General features: G+C 43.2%; 1 protein-coding gene across 1 annotated transcript in view; it reads left to right on the forward strand.

Annotated features, from left to right (window-relative positions):
* WDR25 (WD repeat domain 25) overlaps positions 1-15416 on the forward strand; it is a 107522-nt gene extending 92106 nt beyond the window's left edge. The window contains exons 4-6 of the mRNA XM_063118057.1: positions 7520-7690; positions 14196-14336; positions 14741-15416. Coding sequence (XP_062974127.1) covers positions 7520-7690; positions 14196-14336; positions 14741-14962 — 534 coding nt within the window. The 3' untranslated portion in view covers positions 14963-15416. The remainder of the gene's footprint in view (positions 1-7519; positions 7691-14195; positions 14337-14740) is intronic.
* Positions 15417-20982: the final 5566 nt, after the last annotated feature.

The raw sequence follows: 20982 nt of genomic DNA on the forward strand, positions 1-20982 counted from the left end.
GGGCCTATAAGGCCATTGAGTCCAACTCCCTGCTCAACGCAGGAATCCACCCTAAAGCATCCCTGACAGATGGTTGTCCAGCTGCCTCTTGAAGGCCTCTAGTATGGGAGAGCCCACAACCTCCCTAGGTAACTGGTTGCATTGTCATACTGCTCTAACAGTCAGGAAGTTTTTCCTGATGTCCAGCCAGAATCTGGCTTCCTGTAACTTGAGCCCATTATTCCGTGTGCTGTATCCTGGGATGATTGAGGAGAGATCCTGGCTAGCATGCGCAGCCCTGTCCCCCTCCTCAGTTCAAGCTCTCGCCTGTTCAGAGCTTTTGTCACGCATGTATTTATTTGTACTCTCTGAATGATTTTAGGGTTAGAGTTAGTCTAGCTAAGGCTTGTAGCAATTTCACTTCTTTTACTCTTGAGTATATGCTGTGTATGTTGATCCTTGTTTTCTGTCTGTAAGCCCTGCTCTTGTGATTGGGCATAAATAAGTGACTCCTGTGGCATTATTTTGGAAATTCTTTCCTTGCAGACCTCCCCACAATGCCTTATCCTCAACTGATGCCCATCCAGGAGAGATAGAGGGAATGCTACTATTTGAGCAGATCTTTATTTATTAATACTGGAGACTCTTCTAAGTCATAGGGAGATGGTACATGTCATAGTGGCAAATACATATTTCCAATAAAATGGACAAGCAAACAAATACATTTGAGAGGGAAAAATGACTACAAGCGAAATTCTTCTCTACTCCATCCCCCCCCCCCGCAAAATACTTGTGCTCTCCAGACGTGCTGGCTATTAGCCATGCTGGCTGGGCCTGATGGGGGTTGTAGTCCATGTGGAGTGCACCAGGTTGGGGAAAGGCTGCGCTACAATATGGGGCAACCTCAAGCTGTTTTATGGTCAGGCGAAAACTGGCTGATGCAATGAGTCCAGATTGTGCCAATGCAGAGCCTAGATTTGTTGCACTGGTGGCGTTTCCAGCTGCGAATGGAGGTTGACAGATCATTGGAACAGAAATAGTGCTTTGAATGCAGCTTCCTGCGCGCCTTTCACAACATCGAGAGTGGATGAGTCTCTCTCAAGCGGCTTTCAAGTGCCCGAATGATCTTTCGTAAAGTAAGCCTTCAGCCTTGAACTCTCTTTGCTTTAGTAGGAAAAAATATTCTGGCATAATACTGGATTTTGTTAACATCAGATGCTATTGTGCTTCTTTCTGGAAGCCGTTTATGACTGTCTGGGGATACTGAGCTTCAGCAGGCAGACCATAGGCTTTGTGAAATAAACCTACTCATAAAAAGCAGCAAAAAATCTCTTCCCCCCCTTTTTCCCCTTACCAGACGGAAGGATGAGCCTACTGAAGTATGTCAGGATTTAAAAACTGCAGAGTTTAAATAACAGTTTTTACTTTTAGAAACCTACCAGAGCACAAATTTAATAAAATATCTTAGCACTAAAGCAACACTTTTCAATGTTTTAATAGACCGTTGTTTCTTTAGTCTTGTTTTCATTTTATCTTTATAGGGAGATAGTGTAGAGGGGAGGGAGTCACCGTTCCTCCCCTGTGCTGCTTTCGCCTTAGCTTGGCCCTCAGATGTGAGAGGGAAAGTAGTTAAAACATCGTGGTTGTCCTCTTTTCCTCACAAACTCTCTTCCCCCTATATTTCTGTGCTGTTTTCACACAATACACTAAACCACACTCAGTAGTTTGGAGTGTGGGTTGTTTTGAACCATGGGTCGTTTTTATGCAGCACGTTTCCGGCCAGGTGGGCTATCATGTTACAGACAGGGTGGCTTGTTAACCATGCAGTGTGCCTTGTTAATCACCCTGAACAACCCAGCAACAAACCATGGGTTTCTCAAGATGACTTGTTCAAGGAAACTAATCACTCTGCATGGTTAACAAGCCACCCTGGCTCCATTCAAACAACACAATAATCTGCTGCTCAGTAAACTACCCACAGTTCAAACCAATCCACACTCAACCACTGAGTGTGGGTTAGCATATCTCTTTCCCTGTGCTGCTGGAGAGCTTTCTGGTTGAACCTCCTTAGTCGGTGCTTGGCTGGTTACAGGCTTGATAGGAGCCCTGCCTCCTGGATCCACTAGCATAGACGATCAAGAACAGATCTCCAGATGTTTGGGACCTCAACTCCCAGAAGCCCTTGCCAGCATGGCCAATGGTTAGGAATGACGGGAGTTGAAGTCCCAAACAGCTGGAGATCTATGTTTTGCCCACCCCATGCGCTAGCATATTTGGGCTTCCTGGCAGGAGAGGAAGTGCATCTGTCACCATGGCAACACAGCCACTCTTCTCTATTGTCTTACTCTCCCTCTTGGCTAGCCATAACTTTGGCTCTACTGCCACATCAACGGAGGCATCATTGTTCCTGCAGGCTTCAGGTGTGCATCCTGTATTCTGGTGGGTCCCATGAGCATGGCCTTCTGCCTGGTTATCAGTCCAGTTGGCCTCACAACATGGAGATCATGTATTTTTCAAGATACTGCATTTGATATCACAGAACACACAACCTTCTTCTTGAAGTGCTTTACTTTAGGCCCAATTTTGATGTGATGGAAGATAATCTTTTTCTTGAAGTGGTTTGTCTTAGACCTGATTTTGATACGATGGAAGATGCTTATCTATGTAAGTGTTCCACTCAGCCTCCGTCTTGTTTAAATGATCTTGCCATTTGCCCACACACATGCTGCAGAGCTGTGCGAAATATATTTCAAACTGTCTTGCCTTGATTCAGGGCTCTTGGGGAAGAGCCATAGGTCAGATGTAGAGTACATGTTTTGTATGTAGATTTTCCCAAGTTCATTCCCCATGTAGGGGTGGAAACGTGTCCTGTATGAAACCACAAAGAGATGCTCCAGTCCATATAGACCAGGCGTGTGCAACTTGTGGCCCTCCAGATGTTTTAATCTATAACTCCGATGATCCCTCACCATTGGCTATGTTGGCTAGGGTTGATGGGAGATGTCAACATCTGGAGGCCCACAAGTGGACCATCCCTGGTGTAGACAATATTGAGCTAGATGGATCAATGGTTTGACCCAGTTTAAGGTAGCTTCATATGATCCTAGGGTCAGCTTATACCTCGCCCAGGATACAAGGGAAGAAAAATTTAAGCATGAAGGGCAGGCACCATAGCTCAGTGTGATGGAGCACATACTTTCCAGGTTTGACTCCTGGCATCTCCAGATAGGGCAGAAAAGACTCCTGCCTGAAACCCCAGAGAGCCGCTGCCAGTCAGTGTTGACAATACTGGGCTAGATGGACCAATGGTCAGACTCAGTATAAGGCAGCTTCCAATGTTCCTAAGTCTGGTGGATTGGGGGCAAAATTCAAGCAAGCAAATACAAAGTCAACTTGCTGTATCTAGTTTCTTTGGGGCAGGATCTACTGTGTCATTCCATTAGCACAAAGGATGTTGCGCTAGAGGAAACTAGGTTCTGAATTAGGGGCGAGGGAATGATCCAAGTACAGGTACATTTGTGCAAGCGTGTTTGTGCAATTGGTTGTGCATTCCACTTCTGCAACCTGCAGGGTTTATTTTTTTTAATGATGCAGTGCCAGACCCCTTTGAAACAAGCAAGGAAAAAACCAAAACCCATATGGTGTCCCCCGGGTACAAACACAACATATATTAAGGCTGTGCAGCGCCTTGGACGAATCTCCGAAACTGAGGCGAGGTGGGCTGATTCAGCCCACCTCACTTCAGTTTTGAGATGGTTCTGGGTCAGCCTGAAGCACCCCGAAGCTGAAGACGATCGGCTCCGAAGCTTCAGGGCTCTTTGGGCCACTTCGGAGCGGCACTGGGCTGCTTACCTGCTGCCATTGCCGCCTCCTCCTCCTTGCTCCTGCCGGTTGCTGTCATTGATGACGCTGCTGCATCTGAGAAGAACCAGGCTGCGATTTTAAGTTTAGTACCTCTATGGCCACCCTAGTTTGTGGCCATAGAGGTACTAATCAGAGCCTCCACAATATCTTAAAATCGCAGCCTGGTTCTTCTCAGATGCGTCGGCGTTGAAGGCAGCAGGAGCGAGGAGGCATTGGCGGCAGGTAAGCAGGGAAAGGGAAGCTTTTCTGGGCGCCACCTGGGCAGCTGGCACCCAGAAAAGGCTGAGTCGCCTCGGAGGGCCTGAATCCCGCCTCAGCTTCGGCACTGAGGCAAGGCGGGCAACCCCCAAAGTACCCCGAGGCAAATTGGGGCTGTTTCGGGGGCTCCGAAATGGCCTCTGAGGTGAATCGGGGGGGGGGGTTGTGCAGAACCCTAACATATATGCATATTTATGTACACAGACACATTTTGAAAGGCTTTCAAACAAACACCAGGTTTATCTGTGGGCCCTAATCATGTATTTTACTTTATGTTATTTTTGGACCATCTTAATCAGTAATTAAAATATAAATGCTTGCTCTGGGACTCCTGGTTACTATCTTCTTGCTGTTTCTCCCTTCGCTTTTATGTCCCCTGTCTACAGCTAATTAGCTTCTGTCCCTCTGCTTGCCTGTCTAGCGTTCTTTGCACTTTTGTGCTTTTTCTCCTTTCTGATCTTTCCAACTGTCAACATTAACTCCTCTCCTTTCCGAAGATGCCTGTTGCCAAGCAACCATTTCCTGTACGATGTGCGCGTTGGAGTAGCCCCATCCAATGTGTGGAAGCCGGCACATTTTTTGTGCAACTTTAAATCATTCAAAAAAAAATTTTTTGCTGCAGATTTGTGATACTGGCCCTCCCCCACTCCTTCTGCCGCTCCTAATCAAAAAAAATTATTCTAATGACAGCTACTGCTAGCAGTGGAGGCCTTTTGGATAGGTAAAATATTTATTTTCATGATTGCTCTCCCAGCCAGTGGTTTACATTTCCTCCCCTGATAATGCTGCCTTCATTTCCTATTGAGTTATCCAATTGTTTCTAGACAGAAGTAAGGATCAGTTTACTATTAGCGTGCAAATATTTAAAAAAGAGAGTCTTAATGGCTTTGTTTGCTGTAAAAGAATACTGGGGTGTTGTGATGGAAACAGTCTCTTCATTTTAATAATATCCTGTTTGAGAACCATTTTTTGTTCTAGAAACTCGTGGTGTAGCGATGAGCAGAACATCCAGATAATTGACGGACGTGCTTTGCTCTGGCCAATGAATGAAGTGATGACAAAGCTTTCAAGGTTTACTATTCTTTGTGACAGATTAGTGTAGAGAAAAAGAATCAAGCAAAGGCTGGATGCCTCTTTCCTGTGCTTTGACGGAGTTCTTACTTCATGCTAGCAATTTAAATGGTAACGCTTCTTTGCAGGATTGATTTAATTTTTAAGTAAAAACAGAGCCCTTAGCTAGACCTACCTGTTATCCCGCGACGGAGGAGGGAAGATCTCGCGTTGTGTTTAACGCGAGATCCCTCCTTCGTTTACATGCGATGCGCGACGACCTCAGGAGGAGAGGCGTTGCGACCGCCATTTTTAAAAAACGGTCAGCAGCACACGAATGCTCGTGCGCAAAAGTGTTTTTTAAAATTTAAATTATTTCCCCCGCTCCCCCCACCCTATCCCCGATGGGCGCAGCGCTCCTGGCGAGGAATTGTGCGGAGCCGGGTCAATCTGCGGCAACGGGACTGCGGAAAAACCAGGGCCAAAGAGGAGGGCGAGATCCCGGGGCAAGGGAGGGATCATCCCTCCCTGATCCCGGGATCCCCTGTGTGTCATGTGGACACACAGGGACGATCCCGGGGTTCGTCCCAGGATAAAGCCCTGTCTAGCTATGGCCTAAATGTTGCATTTCAGCTAGCTGAAGGTCTTTTATTCAAGCATAGTGTGTTTCGCAAGTTGAATTTGTGTAGTCACAAATAAGCACCACTGAATTCAGGGTATCCGACTCCCAGGTAATGGTAGCCCTATTTGGGCATTTAGCATAGCGTTGAAATTATGACCCATAAATGTAATTGTGGGATTTCCAAGCACATCACCTTTTTAAGGTTCCATGCACAGAAAATATTTATTTCCCATCTAATTCAGGTGAATGAGTCCATGGCATTTCTTGCCACACAGAATCCGTGGCATATAAAATAGATTCCACTCATATACATTCATGATCCAGTTTTTATAATTCTAGGTGATAAGAAGAGAATAGGACATCCCGCCTCACAGGGTCTTGCTTAGCAAGAAGTATTTTCGGGATTAGCATTCCAATGAGGTATCTGTGAAGCCAAGTGCTGTGGTGCAAAAATATGTTTCCTTTGTATAAAAAGCTCCATTAATTTCGCTCAGCCCTACAAGGAAGTGAGACATTTTGTAGCATGGGCATGTTAACCAGCCTGAGGAGATGTTAAAGGGGCTCCTTTGTGCATTTGCTTGCTTGTTGGGATGCCTGGGCCTTCTTCCCCATTTCCATCCTGCAAAACTATTCATTTACGTATTGCATCTACATTCCTTCCTAACGGGACGGGCAATGGCTCATCGGTAGAACACCTGCTTTGCATACAGGTGGTCCCATGTTCACTCTTTGGCATCTCCACATAGGACTAGGAAAGAATCCTGCCCGAAGCTCTGGAGAATTGCTGCCAGTGGGGTGACCCCATGGAAAGGAGGACAGGGCTCCTGTGTCTTTAACAGTTGCATAGGAAAGGGAATTTCAGCCGGTGTCCTTTGAATGCATGCAGCACCTGGTGAAATTATTGTTGTTGTTGTTATTATTATTATTATTATTATTATTATTATTATTATTTATTGCATTTGTATACCGCCCCATAGCTGAAGCTCTCTGGGCGGTTCACAAGATAAAACACTTAAAAACAATATACAAAGATTAAAAACCACAAAAACAAGCAAGATACACATACATTTAAAACCACTATAACAACTTTTAAAAACAATGAGCCAAAAAAACAGACCCAGGGTCATTACATATTGCTAAATGCCTGGGAGAAGATAAAAGTCTTGACCTGGTGCCGAAAAGATGACAATGTCGGCGCCAGGCGAGCCTCATCAGGGAGATTGTTCCATAGTTTGGGGGCCACCACAGAGAAGGCCCTCTCCCCTGTTGCCATCCTCCGAGCTTCACTTGGAGTAAGCACCCGGAGGAGGACCTTAGATGTTGAACGTAGTGTTTGGGTAGGTTCATGTCGGGCAAGGCGTTCCATCAGGTATTGTGGTCCCAAGCCGTGTAAGGCTTTATAGGTTAAAACCAGCACCTTGAATTGGGCTTGGAAACATACAGGCAGCCAATGCAAGCAGGCCAGAGGGGGTCTTATATGCTCAAACCTTCTGGTCCCAGTTATCGACCTGGCTGCTGCATTTTGCACAAGCTGCAGCTTCCGAACCTGTCCTCCTTTCCATATGGTCACCCTAAACCAGCATCTCCAACACTCTAATCACTTATACCATGAAGCATCCCTTTCTGGTTCTTTCTTGTCTTGAGAGTAAGGTAAGTGTTGGCAACATACGAAGGCATAACTCTTGTGTAGGAAAGGCAATATATCTGAGGCGCCATTGGTTACTTTATGATATTTTTCTATCACAGGTAATAAAAGTCTACAAAGCTGCCATACAGCAAACCTTGGATATCATGTTCCTCCCTGAAGGCAAAGAATTTCTTAGCAGTACCGACGCAGTGAGCCAAGATTCAGCTGACCGTACTATCATTGCATGGGACTTCCACACAGCTGCAAAGATCTCCAATCAAATTTTCCATGTGAGATGCTTATTTACTATTCTATTTATTTTTAAGGTGTCCGGATCGCCATTCTGTAAAAACAAAAACAAAAAACCCCACCCACAGTAGTTTTCTCCGGAAATAGCTGAAACAAGTTTGTGCCATGTCGGTCAAAGGCTTACAGAGCACAGTGATTTTTGTCTTTCTTCCGTCGGGGTTCTGCAGTAGCCCATGTAGAAAGAGCAGAACAGCTTTGCACCTTGATCCTTTACATGTTGACTTGGAAGTAGGTCCTCTTCAATTCAGTGGGATTTACTCCCAAGTACATATAATAGAATTACAGACTCAGTTCTTTAACTTCAAGGTGTTATTGTCCTTGAATCGATAGCCCTGGTATCTTGAGCTCAGGATCAACATGCTACCAGGAAATGGAATATTTCTTAAAGCTATTGAGCTTTAATCCCACACCAACTTGCCTGGGTATTAAGATTGTCCTCTAAGGTCCTTCTCCTAGTCCCTCTCCCATCAGAAGTTATGTGGGTGATGGGGAGAGAGAGCGCCTTTTTAGCCATGTAGTCAGGCCCAAGACTTCTGCCTGAGAGCCCTGGAAAGCTGCTGCCAGTCACAGTAGTCAATACTGGGCTGGATGGAGAAATAGAGATTAAAGCATGATCAAACCACCCATGGCTTATTTAAAGGTTACACAACCTTCACATAACCCACAGCTTGTTCTAAGGTCATGCGAGGCTTGTTTAACCTTCGCACAAGCCCTGATGCCTGGGTTTAGATGACATGAGAAGTGCAGGTGCAGCTTGAATATTCAAAAAATGACCGGCACCTTCCACATGCCAAAAACAGGGAGGATGGATTGCACAAATGGGCTTTATATGTGTGCTACTTGGTGTCATATGTGTCATGGGGAGGGATGCAATAGCACAGGACTCAACCTGTAGGATAAAATACGAACGCAAACTAAGATTTTCGACTTGGAGTTTCAAGTTGAGTGCCTTGTTACCTGCCTCCCATTTGTGAATTTCTTGCACCTTCTTGAAGGGTGAAAAGAGCTGGTTTTGGGTGGTGCCCTCCTGTGCTATGTGCAGCGTGAAGATGGTTTTGTTCGTTTCTTTTTAAAGAAAGGTGTTTGCTAGGTAAGGCTGTCAATTTCAAACATGGCTAAACATCTGCAGAGACTCAGTGCGAGTTCAGTCTCTTTTGAAAACATAAAGAATAAGGTCAGTTTGTATCCACTTATCTCTGAAAAGAACAATTCTGTCCTGGCGGAGAGATGGAGTGGATGATTTAATAGGACTTACCCATCCCCAGTTTCCATGATTGCCTTTGTCCAGATTTGCAGATGCAGAATCCTGTGCATAAATTGTGATAGTAGGTTAGTCATTTGCACTTCAAAAGCAACGCGCTTCGGTGAATAAGAAACTGCAGAGCGCTCAATTTTGATATATTCAGCAGCTTAAACAAGATGATTTCTTTGGGAGGAAAAAAAGAGTGTTATTGAATGGGCAGTTTAGTGCTCTTTCCAGAGCAAGCATGAAATCGAGGGTGAGTGTGTGTGTGTGTGTGTGTGTGTGTGTAAACAATTACCAAAAAAATGCCTTTAGTTTCATAAATTTCCATTTCTAATCTTTCAGCTGGGAGGTTTTGTGCACTTTCAGTACATTGAAAAGTTGATTTTCACTTCAGCAGGGATAAGCACCATTTACTGAACCAGACCAAGTTTCTCTCTCTCTCTCTCTCTCCCTCCCTTTCCCTCTCCCACATGTATATGTGTCTAAAACAGGTGAACTTTGCCTCTGAGCCTTCTCTTCTTCCTAATTTGGACTTGATGATGACTCTGGAGTGCTTCAGATGAGGCTTTAATTGCCTCACTGATGTGCCTCATTGATGGAATTTTATGGGCAATCCGGAGGAAATCTTTTTACTTACTGCAGAAATTCTATTAAGTAAAAACAACAACAACACCGGAATAATCGAACAATACCTTTTGGCTGTTAGCGCTAGGGCCCCTTTCATCTGGAAGCACCCTGTAACAGATGCCAGCTATAGAAAATGTCACCTCTGACAATGTAATATGCATGTTGCCCATCCCTAATTCTGAATCATCTTTCGTTTAGACTTATAGGGACATGGGAGAGGGCTTTCTCTGTTGTGGCACCCCAGCAGCAGAAAGCCCTCCCCCTGGAGGCCCAACTGGCACTGGCTTCATTTCAGTGCCAGGCTAAGCCATGGCTTTTTAACAAAGCCTTTGATGGCTAAATCCACCAGCCTGCGCACTGTCTTGTTTTAATTGGATTTTACTATTTTAAAATTTCATATTGGTTTTAACATATTAATGGTTTAATTTATTTTAGAATTGTATATTTATTGTTCTATTTTATATGTATGATTTTATCAGTACGCCACCCTGAGATCCTTGTGATATAGGGTGGGATATAAATGTTTTATTAAATAATAATTAAATAAATAAATATAGCAGAAGAGTTGATAGGATACTGCAAGCCACTTCCCAGTTCCTTTCGTAAGCCTAGTTCATAATGACTAAAGTAGCGTGGCTACAGCTGGGGGGGGGGGGGAACCCTCCTTCCGGTTGTCAGTCTTTATATTGTTTTGGTCAAATAGGCAAGCAGTGAAAGTAGCTAAGTGCTTGTGCTTACTTTCCATTCTAGCAGACCTGAAGACGCAGCAACAATGCTGTGGGAAGTATCCATACAGTCTGCGTGACACACATGATCAGTACTTGCATATATTGCTGCTGAGATGTGGAGTCCCTGTCTTTGTGGAAGATAATAATGAAGAGAGGATGTGTGTCTGCCTGCCTGTCTGTCAGCGCCGTAGCACCAAGACGACAAAATTGAGACACCTGAAACGTGGCATGCATATTAAGGACTGACTTCCTTTTTAAAAGGCATCAGTTATTTTTAAATTTAATGTGTCTCTGTGTTTGCAATACTATCTTCAGTCACTAGGTGGAGACTTCCCTGATCAACAGATAACTTTGCCGTGAAGCCATGGGGGAGTACTCCCAGGGACAAAGTTATAGGGCTGCCCCCTCCTCCCTGCTCTGGAGCAGTCCTCCACAGGAGATTGGAATGGACAGACTCCTCCCTCCAAGGGTGATAGGAGTGCACAAGGCAGGGACCCTGCCTAGGGATGCCATTGGCTCTGCTTCACTAAGATGGAGTAAACACAATGGGCAGGTTTGCATGTCATGAAAAGCCACTGACAACCATTATGGGTTGGTTACTCACTTGCCAAGCCACACTGCTGCCGACAGACAATCAGGCGCTCCCCAGTTTGCTATGATTTGTTTCCCCCTTCGTCCTCCCACCTGTTCCCAGCATGTATCCCAGGGGCCTTCGCAACACAACTTGTCAATACTTCTGTGAGGAGATTCTCCCCCACGCCTTTCTTGTCTTGTGATGCATCTGATATTTATGCCATCTATATCACGAAACGTCTGTGGTATTAATCTTCAGAGTGGGGGCGGGGGGGAATACCTTACTTTTTAAGACCAGATGCCTGATGTATTTATTTATTTATGTATTTATTTTATTTACAATCTCCTTGGCTGTTCCTCACAGCTGGGGGACAAGTGACACTCCTCTTCCTTGCACAGCTATTATATTCATGATTGACTTATTTCTAGGTAAGCGTGAACAGCTCCAATTTGGGACCATGGCAATTTGGGAGGGGGATTTATAAGCTTTTCCACCTCCTGTTTTCATCCAAAACCCCACCCCCATGGGAGGGGGGAATTGAGACATTGTACAGCTCTGTCTGTCACTGATGTGGCTGGCTACCCGTTGCCTTGGCTCGTTATTAGTTGGCTACATCCTTTTGCTTTCCCTTATACCATTAACGATGCATGCAAAGTCATGGATCACTTTCCCTGCCTCTCTCTGCCTAGCATTCACCTATGCAAATGCATGTTGAGTAGGGTGATCATATGAAAAGGTGGACAGGCTCCTGTATCTTTAACAGTTGTATTGAAAAGGGAATTTCAGCAGGTGTCCTTTGTATATATGGAGAACTTGGTGAAATTCCCTCTACATCACCACAGTTAAAGCTGCAGGTGCCCTGCCCTCTTTTAAATCTGGTCACTCTAGTATAGCTTCTGCAGCTTTAACTGTTGTGATGAAGAGGGAATTTCACCAGGTTCTCCATATATACAAATGACACCTGCTGAAATCCCCTTTTCTGTGAACTGTTAAAGATACAGAAGCCCTGTCTTCCTTTTCATATGGTCACGCTAATGTTGAGCATTTTATTTGGAGTCCTTTGTGGCATTACCTCACAATTGATTATATTTTATATGTCTGAATTAGTATGTCTGGTAAGTAGGGAATGTTAGAACTGAGTGGGTGTGGTTTATGGTGTAATAGGTAGGGGGAAGGAGTATGTAAGGAGAGTGTTGGGAGTTTGTGAGGAATGTGAGTTTGAGTGCGTGTGAGGAGAGTTGTTTAGTTGTAGAGTAAGAAGAGTTTGGATTCTAGGGACTTAGGATTGGTGTGAAGAGAGTGAGGTGGTTGGTGTGTGGAGAGTTTAGATCAGGCAGGACTGAAAGTATTATATTTTGATTTAAATCTTTTAAACAACAATAAACTTACTTTTATTTTGTTAGCTACCAAATACCACATGTCAGCTTGGCATTATCTACCTGCCTTACAGTTTTTAAAACGCCCACACCAGAGTATTCCCACAGTATATTTCAAGAGATCCTATATTAAACCTGTTTTCCTCATAGCTAGGGGAAAGGTTTTAATTAACCCTCCCTCAGGTTTTCAAGTGGTGGTAGCTTGGCCTGAGAAGGGTTTCTGCGACGGCCCTAGTGTAAGGATCTGTTACATTGCATCCTTCCTCTTCACTCTTCTTTTGTAAATGCTGAGTAACTTCCATATGATCAGCACCTGGAAAGATTTGTATCTTGTACCCCTGCAGAGATACACAGAATAGCTAAAAGCATCACAAAAGATGATGTCATGTTCTGCCTTGAGCAAGTGGTTCAAAGGAAGTGAAATGAGGCACTTCCTGTGTCGAACAGAATGCTTGAAGTCCATCTTGCAGGAGTGAGAATTTTTAAACTTCTCATTCCTTCTATGAAGGAACACTACTTTTGTCGTTAAACAAGAATAATTTACAACACATGAAGGCTCCCCTCCCCCCTGAAGCAACGTGAGCATCAATTATGCCAATTTTCTCCAATACGATTTTGCAACAAAGCATGTGGAGATAATTCCACACAGTTTTTTGTTGCAGGTGTCCTTGATGTTAAATCATGCTATAGAAATTATTTTGATTGTTCTGACAGACACGGGATTGCTTTATGTAGGAACTCCTAAATAAACACGTTGCAGATATTTTTTTAAAAAATCATGATTATTTATTTTGTTTGTTTACCTTTATGGCTGAGTAAAAATGTCAGGGCCTCCTGAAATTCTCCACCCTATTCACAGGTGGAAAAATGGGTATTTCATGAAATATTCTTGTGTGTGTGTGATTCTTCAACAGGCTGGGAATAGGCCCAGGAAAGAAATGCTTCAGAAAGTTTCTCTGAAAATTCTCTTCTGAGAAATTTGAGCTTCATTAACACTAAATGGAACTATATTGTTAGTGCATGCTGGTGGATGAAGAAAGCAATGGGCTAAGACCGGAAGGGGACTGGAACGTGTAAGAGCCAAGCCCAAGGCATTTTTCAACAATATGAAAATATATTGGATTGGATCTATAATTGCCTCCCAAATTCCCCACTCTATTTCTGGTGGCAAAATGGGCAAGGGGATTTTGCCAAATATTCTCCAGAACAGAGGAATTTGCCAAGGGTTCAGGTGAGGGCAGGAGTCGCATTTCTAAGCATATTTCTTAGAAACGTCTTTTCTGGGAAATTTCCGCTTAGCTCTAATTTCTATCATGCCGTTAACGTGCATGCCATTTTAAAGCGTACAAGAGAAGTCCCTGCCCTGAGAAGGTTACAGTCTAAAATCTGACGCAGGGGAAAGAACGGAGGAAGGGAGGGGAGGCACTGCTGGGTGGGGACGGGGGAGGAGTGGAAAGCTGATACGGGTTGTCACGTTTACACATGCTTGGGCTGGGCCATGCAGCCTGGGAATGCTGGGAGTAGTTCAATACTTCTGCAGGATGCGAGGTTGAGAAAGTCTGCAGCAAAGCATGGGAGCTAGGGTGTGTCCCCAACGTTTCATGAAATTTATTTATTTATTTATTTATTTATTACATTTCTATACCGCCCAATAGCCGGAGCTCTCTGGGCGGTTCACAAAAATTAAAACCATTCAAAGTATAAAACAACAGTATAAAACCATAATATAAAATACAATATAAAAGCTCAACCAGATAAAAACAGCAGCAATGCAAAATTACAAATTTAAAACCATGTTATTTAAAATTTATAGATTGTTAAAATGTTGGGAGAATAAAAAGGTCTTCACCTGGCGTCTAAAAGCATAGAATGTAGGTGCCAAGCGAACCTCCTTAGCCTTTCTCTGTGAGCCATTCCTCTTAAATCTCTTTGCAGGAGCGTTATACCTGTCCCATTCTTGCACCTCATCCGAAGGAGCCTGTCTTCGTTGCTCAGACCAATGGCAACTACACTGCCTTGTTTTCCAGCCTGAGACCCTACAGAATCAACAAAAAGAAGAGATACGAAGGGCACAAGGTATTCTTCTTCTGTGTCTCTCCCAAGCCCCGATGGATCTCGTCCCTTTTTAACATGCCTGCTTACGCTGTAGATTTATAAGGGGAATGAAAATTAATAGACTCCAACCCTGTTCTATGTATTTTAGTTAATTCAGAATTAAACTGAAGTGTGGGCAGAGTTTAAAATAATTGAAAGCATTATTAGTTGCTAATGGCCTTGTCACGTATGCGCCGACTGCTGCTAACAATGTAAAGTCCTTAATGGGGCTGTATTAATAAACACCTGGGGAAGCAATTAGGCCATTATGGTAAAAATTGACATGTTTATTGCACTATGAAATTTCAGGAGGTTATAGATCATATCAGATTTCCTTAATTAACATCTTGATTCATTGAAACGCTCTTAATTCTCGACTCTTGCAGGTTGAAGGGTTTGCAGTCGGCTGTGAGTTTTCCCCCGACGGAACGCTTCTTGTTACGGGGAGTTCAGGCGGCAATGTGTTTTTCTATAACTATCGGACTGCTCGCATCGTTCGCACCTTGTCTGCGCATAGTCAAGCCTGTGTGGGCGCAACGTTTCATCCAGTCCTTCCATCGCTCCTTGCTACATGTGACTGGGAAGGCACAATCAAGATCTGGCAGTAATAACAACAGTTCTGAAACACATTATTTTTCCGTAGGATCTGGCTGGCTTTCCAGCTTTGTAAATGGTTTTTGTCTTTACGTTTTATGTTTTAAAGTTCTATGCTGTGAGGTTTGTTTTCAAGCATGCCAGGGTGTATGAGTGGAAGGAGGGAAGGCTTTACTTCCCTGGCTTCATCACACAGGTGTCTAACTCACCTGGCTCCCCCCACCCACACTTTCCCACTGGATTTGTGAAATTCTTCATCGGGGCTGTCTGATGCTCACGGAGCTGTGGCTTCCTTGCAGACTACCCTGAAATACGTATCTTCCTCCCCAGTTTCCTTTGTAGCCATTGAGGGAAAGATGGCCCAGCATTAAAAAAAGGATGAGTGACTAGCTTGCAGACCCAAGTCTATACAATCTAGTTGCTCACAAATCATCTGATTAGGAGAAATCAAGTGACCAATCAACAGAACTTACCGAATGTTGTTTTCCCAAAAAAGCTTGTACATTCCTGACGTTGCGATCGCATAGGAGAAATGTATATATATTTTTGTAAACGAAAGCCCTTATTTTCATGCTTTAGTCGATGGGGGGAAAGTGTATATGTTTGACAAATGGCAATGCGCACTTTCCCCATTTTAAACGTGAACGGTGTATATCTCCCCTCCATTGTGTGTGAGTGTGTTTCACCACCATCACTATGTGGGTAAGTGCATGCACACGTGGCCCCTGGACCTCTTGGCAGAACAAGATTCGGCCCTTTGGACCAAATAGGCTGCAAATGACCAGTGTTGGAACTAACCCATAGGTTCCTCTAGGTGCATAAACCCACATTAAGCATGGCTATATTGATACTTTAGGCTTGAATCTTTACTATCCTTCGGTAAAATTTCTCCCACTGCTTAGCTGAATCTGCTGTTCAACTCTTCTAACACGACCCCTTTACCGTTACATGACTTTAAAGTCTTTTTTGGTGCCAGGTGATATGCTCAGGATCTGGATTATGGATTGCAATTGGAATATCAAATCCTAAATGATTTTGATGCAGGTCACTTTCATTTTTGTGTAAGTTCCTTTTGTGAACGTGCATCTTAAGATTGTAGCTTTGCTATAAGACAGGGATTGCCACAACAGTGCTGGAAGCAGAAAGGAAAATAGAAGCAGCATCTTTAATTTCAGAGCATCCCTGTTTCTGTGCTGCTAAGGTCCAATGTACTGGTAGGCTTCTTACTCTAAAATGCTCATGACAAACTCCTCATTTACCATCAGTGATGCCTATATTCACAACATTTCTGCCACGGGTGATCGGGAATTTTATTTTAGTGTTTTAAATTTATACTATGCCACATTATGTTGAGCGGCGTTGAACTATGCACTGTGGGAATTCTGGCATCACGACAATGGCATTTCTCTAGGATTGAAACGTGGCTTCGTATGCAGGTGGGCAACATATGAGTAAGGGGTGCCTGATGCAATCAGAAGCCAGTTTTTGTTCACCATGTGATGGACATGAGAAACTGCCCTTTTCTGAGTAATCACAATAGGGACTTTTATATGCCTTCTCTGGTGTGTGTGTGTGTGTGTGTGTGTGTGTGTGTGTAACTGCCTCCTCAAAGAGCAATAGTTACCCTAGCAGTAATGTACTTCATCAAGTGCTCTGGACTCATTTTCTCCCCTCCTACCCTGTCTCTTATTGATAGTACAGAAGAGAAATTCTTTACTTATCACTGAAGTAAAGCACTGCTGTGTGAGAATATAGGTAGGGATGCGCTCTCCATGGTGCTGATTGTTGTGGAAGGATGTGAGAAGTCAACACCATGTTCCATTGATCAAGAGGTCTCCTCCGTTGAAAGCCCTGATGAGTATTGAGGGCCAACAGTCAAGTCATCCCGATTTTGTTTCACATTGCGTCACATTTGGAAAGGTTCAAACTTGTCCTTTTAAACTCTCTTTATTTATTAAACTATGATGTTTTATTCACAAAATTCATTTAGGGGGAAAAAATCACCTAAGAGCATAAAGGTGGGCAGATTCTGATTGAAAATATTTTACAGGTTTTTCTTGGCATTATATCCAAGTGAGAGAAAATCACTTATTGGAAAATAAGTTTGTTTAAAAATGGGGTACATTTGTTGCATTCTGCAATAAGTTTCAAGATAACATTCACCCATTTTCTCTTTTTTCATTAATATGAAATGATGCATTTGGGTTCATGTCAGAAGGAATTTATTTTTGCTTGATTTTTGTGACGTTATAAATTCAAGAAAAAATCAAAAAGTCTGTTCCCCAGAGAAGAATGAAAGCAAACATACCAGGTTTCAAGCAATAAAAATAAATCAGGAAAGTCCTAAAAGAAAAAGTACAAAAAGTTAAGCTAAATAAAAACCTTGTTTTTCTGTTCATTGCCTCTGTAACCGTGCTTGAAAAATATACATTGCCAAGCCTGTTTGCATATTTTTATTTAATTTGTTTATTGAACAGCTTTCCTGTGTACAGCAACGATGAAATTTACTGTCACCAATATTTTTATTTATTTCATTTATGCCTCACCAGTCTACCAAAAATGGCTCCCAGTAGCATTTTAGTTCTTTTAAGTTTACATGCACTTTGTAGGATATAGCGGACTTACACTGACCAGACATAGGTAATAAGGAACTTTATTTTAATGATTAAAATTATATTATGCCACACACCCTCCAAAGACCTCTAAGAGTAGTTAGCAACTTATTAAAAAACACAAAACAATAATAAAAGTAACACAAAATAATAATAAAAGTATCATTTTTTTATTACATTTCTAATCTGCCCAATGACTCATCGTCCCGTTTTAACCCAAACCTTAGAACAATACAAAAGCAACCTATGAGCAGCAACCAACATAACAATTAAAAATCAGTGAAATGCAGCGGAGGCTGGCGGCTCTGTGAATCCACTCTGGCTTCAGTGAGAACCCTAAAGGACTTGGATAGCACCTTGGATAGGTCCTTTAGAGCAGTGATTCCCAAAGGGGGCGGTACCGCCCCCAGGGTGGGATTGCATAGGGGGGCGTTAAGAGGCTTGGGGGCGGCAGGGGGGCGCTCGAGGTGGTCTTTTCTGAGAAGCGCCTCTCCAGAAGGTCTTAAAACCCAGGGACATTTTTATGGGAGAAGGTAGTTTGGTCCCAAGCCATATAGGGGAAGAATCCACACATGTATTAATAACGTTTAAGAAGAGTCCTTTTAATTGTGAATTGAAATGTTTCAAAGGCACCAAAATGCTAATGAAGAGACGTACCCTGCTTGGTGTGCCCTGCCACGCTGGCTGCAAAACAGAGGCATTCACTCTTTTTCCTCCCTCAGCAAGCCTGCGGTGGGTGCTTCGGATTTTGAATAAATATTCAATTAATTGTTACTGTTTTGAATTTTATTGTTATTATCTTCCTTAGTGGGTCGTTGAAAACCACTATTCTGAATAACGATTTTTATAGTGTAGGGTAGGGCATGAGTTTGTGGAACCAAGGGGGCAGTTACCTGAAAAAGTTTGGGAACCACTGCTTTAGAGTCTTGACTGGTTCTGATTGAAACCTGGAGTGGATTCACCACCCCACTGACATCGGAGCCGCCATCCTGCATTAGTCATACGTTTTCTGAAATTTGGAAAAAGCTTTTAATTATATTTACAAAAGACTGTAATTGGGGCAATCTGACAAGCTGCTTTGTGGAGAGAATTCTCTAATGTGGTGCCACTATGAAGAAGGCCCTGCACTGCCAGTGTGAATGATGGAGGTTCAGACTACGGGATCCTGCTGCATTTAAATATTTCTGATATGTACATCTCAGGGCAGGTTTGCACATGCAGGCTCTTCACTCCTTGTATATAACATCAACTAATGACTTGCACAGGTAAACCAGCCATCATTAGGAATGCCATGTCCTTGGCCAGGTGCAGTCCTGCTCTTACAATTCTTAAATGCATAGTGACAGGATGCAGCCATTGCACCTCCCTTCTTGTTGGATCTCCCGTTCCTCCTGCGGTTATAAGTACTAGAGTTTTGCTCCTGTCTCCCCAGGAAATAGGGGTGCAGAGACTGATGAGATCCATAGCTATAAAGGGCAAGAGAAGAGAGCAGCTGCATTGTCATACAGAACCAAAGGGGAAGGGACCCCAAAAGGAACTACAGAAAGAAAGGAAACGCATGCACACAGAAGACTCCCAACCATATGGAAATGAGAGCACAATCTGCACTATTCATATCATAAATGTTATATCGGACAACGAAAAATATATGAACAAAATGGATTTGCTTCTCAACTTAATTTAGGAAAGGAACCTCTTGTGCAAGCACTGAGTCATTACTGACTCTTGGAGGGATGCCAGGTATCACTGACGTTTTCTTGGCAGGCCTTATAGCGGGGTGGTTTGCCGTTGCCTTCCCCGGCCGTTACCTTTCCTCCAGCTAATGGTACTCATTTTACCGACCTCGGGAGGATGGAAGGCTGAGTCGACCCGAGCTGACTGCCTGAAACCAGCTTCCGCTGGGATCAAACTCAGACCGTGGGGAGAGTTTCAGCTGCAGAAACTGCTGCTTTACCGCTCTGTGCCACACAAGGCTCTCAAATATATTTGTAAACAAATATATATGTCCACACATTTCCTCTGCCTGATTTTGGGAGATAATAATAATTTCTTACCCGCCTCTCCACTTGGATCGAGGCGGGGAACAACAACAACAATAATTTACTTCTTACCTGCTATAAGCATAAAATACACAAAATACTGATTAAAAACATAGCATACACTATTAAAAACATGTGAATATAAAACACATAAAAACTGATTAAAAACATAGCATGCATGATTAAAACATCCTTAAAATGTCCTCCCGCGGCATCCCTGTACAATGCAGCCCCCACTGTTCAGGAGGGCATGTGGCCCTCTGGAAAGTTTTTTTGGGGGATTACAGGAGAGGATGAGAAAGATCAGCTGTGCAAGCCGCCATCTTCTTGTGCAAGCTGCCATTGGATAGAAGCCTTAAAAACTACACTATCTGCTCTTGTAAGAATGATCTGATTTATGTAACTGATTATATTCAGGAAGGACCCTAGGAGTACAGCATACTTCATACGTAATGAAGGCTGATCCTTGAGACGTTTCCTTTCTTGCATCCACTCTGATTTAATTGCCCTTGTCCAAACAGCAGCACTTCATTACTATGGTTAATGGTACTCAGTTTATAACAGCCCAAGTAATTCTGAGACAATTGAAATGTTGCAATAATTGCAGATCAATCTGATAATCGCAACATCTTGAAACTAGAGTTTTAGCACGCTAAATGTGTTTCACTTATTTGCACTTCATGGACAATTTCAGGAAGAAAGCACCCAAATTGGGATCCCAGATGGATTAGTTAAAACACAGTCTTACTGTTTATATTTGCACCAAACTGCTCCAAGAGTGGGTTGAAACCACAACAAAGAAGCCTTGTCTCAGCAAAGAGCAGTTGCTAAGATGATCAATTCTAAAGTTTGTAAACTGCCCAGAGAGCTTTGGCTATGGGGCGGTATATAAATGTAAAATAATAATAATAATAAAATAATGATGATGATGATGATGATGATGATGATGATGATGATGATGATGATGTTTAGTTCAAGCATTCCCTTGACTACGTGGGTGAGAGCCCTTGGAAGTCAGTGAAGGTGCTTGCTTATGATACTGAGGAAGGGAGATGGGCTGTAAGATGTTCAGGGTTTTAAATCAGAGTCTTACAACCATATTTTAATCTCTGTACCACCATAGCGAAGAGATCTGTGGCCTGTTCATGCCTGTTCCCTCTGGCATTCACACGGGCTGGCAAGCTGACACAAGACACATCAGTGAGACTTCTTTTATTGAGGAAATCACACGGTAGACAGTCTTAATGGTTACACAGTCTCCAAAACACACTTAAAGCTAAACGATGGTTAGAAAGCTTTAGGCTCCTTTTCTGATAGGATCCTTAAGACAAACACTTAAGGATGCTACCATCCGATTTGAGCTTCTCCAGACACCGCATACGC

Source organism: Elgaria multicarinata, chromosome 2 (assembly GCF_023053635.1).
Source record: "Elgaria multicarinata webbii isolate HBS135686 ecotype San Diego chromosome 2, rElgMul1.1.pri, whole genome shotgun sequence".
Classification (NCBI taxonomy): Eukaryota; Metazoa; Chordata; class Lepidosauria; order Squamata; family Anguidae; genus Elgaria; species Elgaria multicarinata.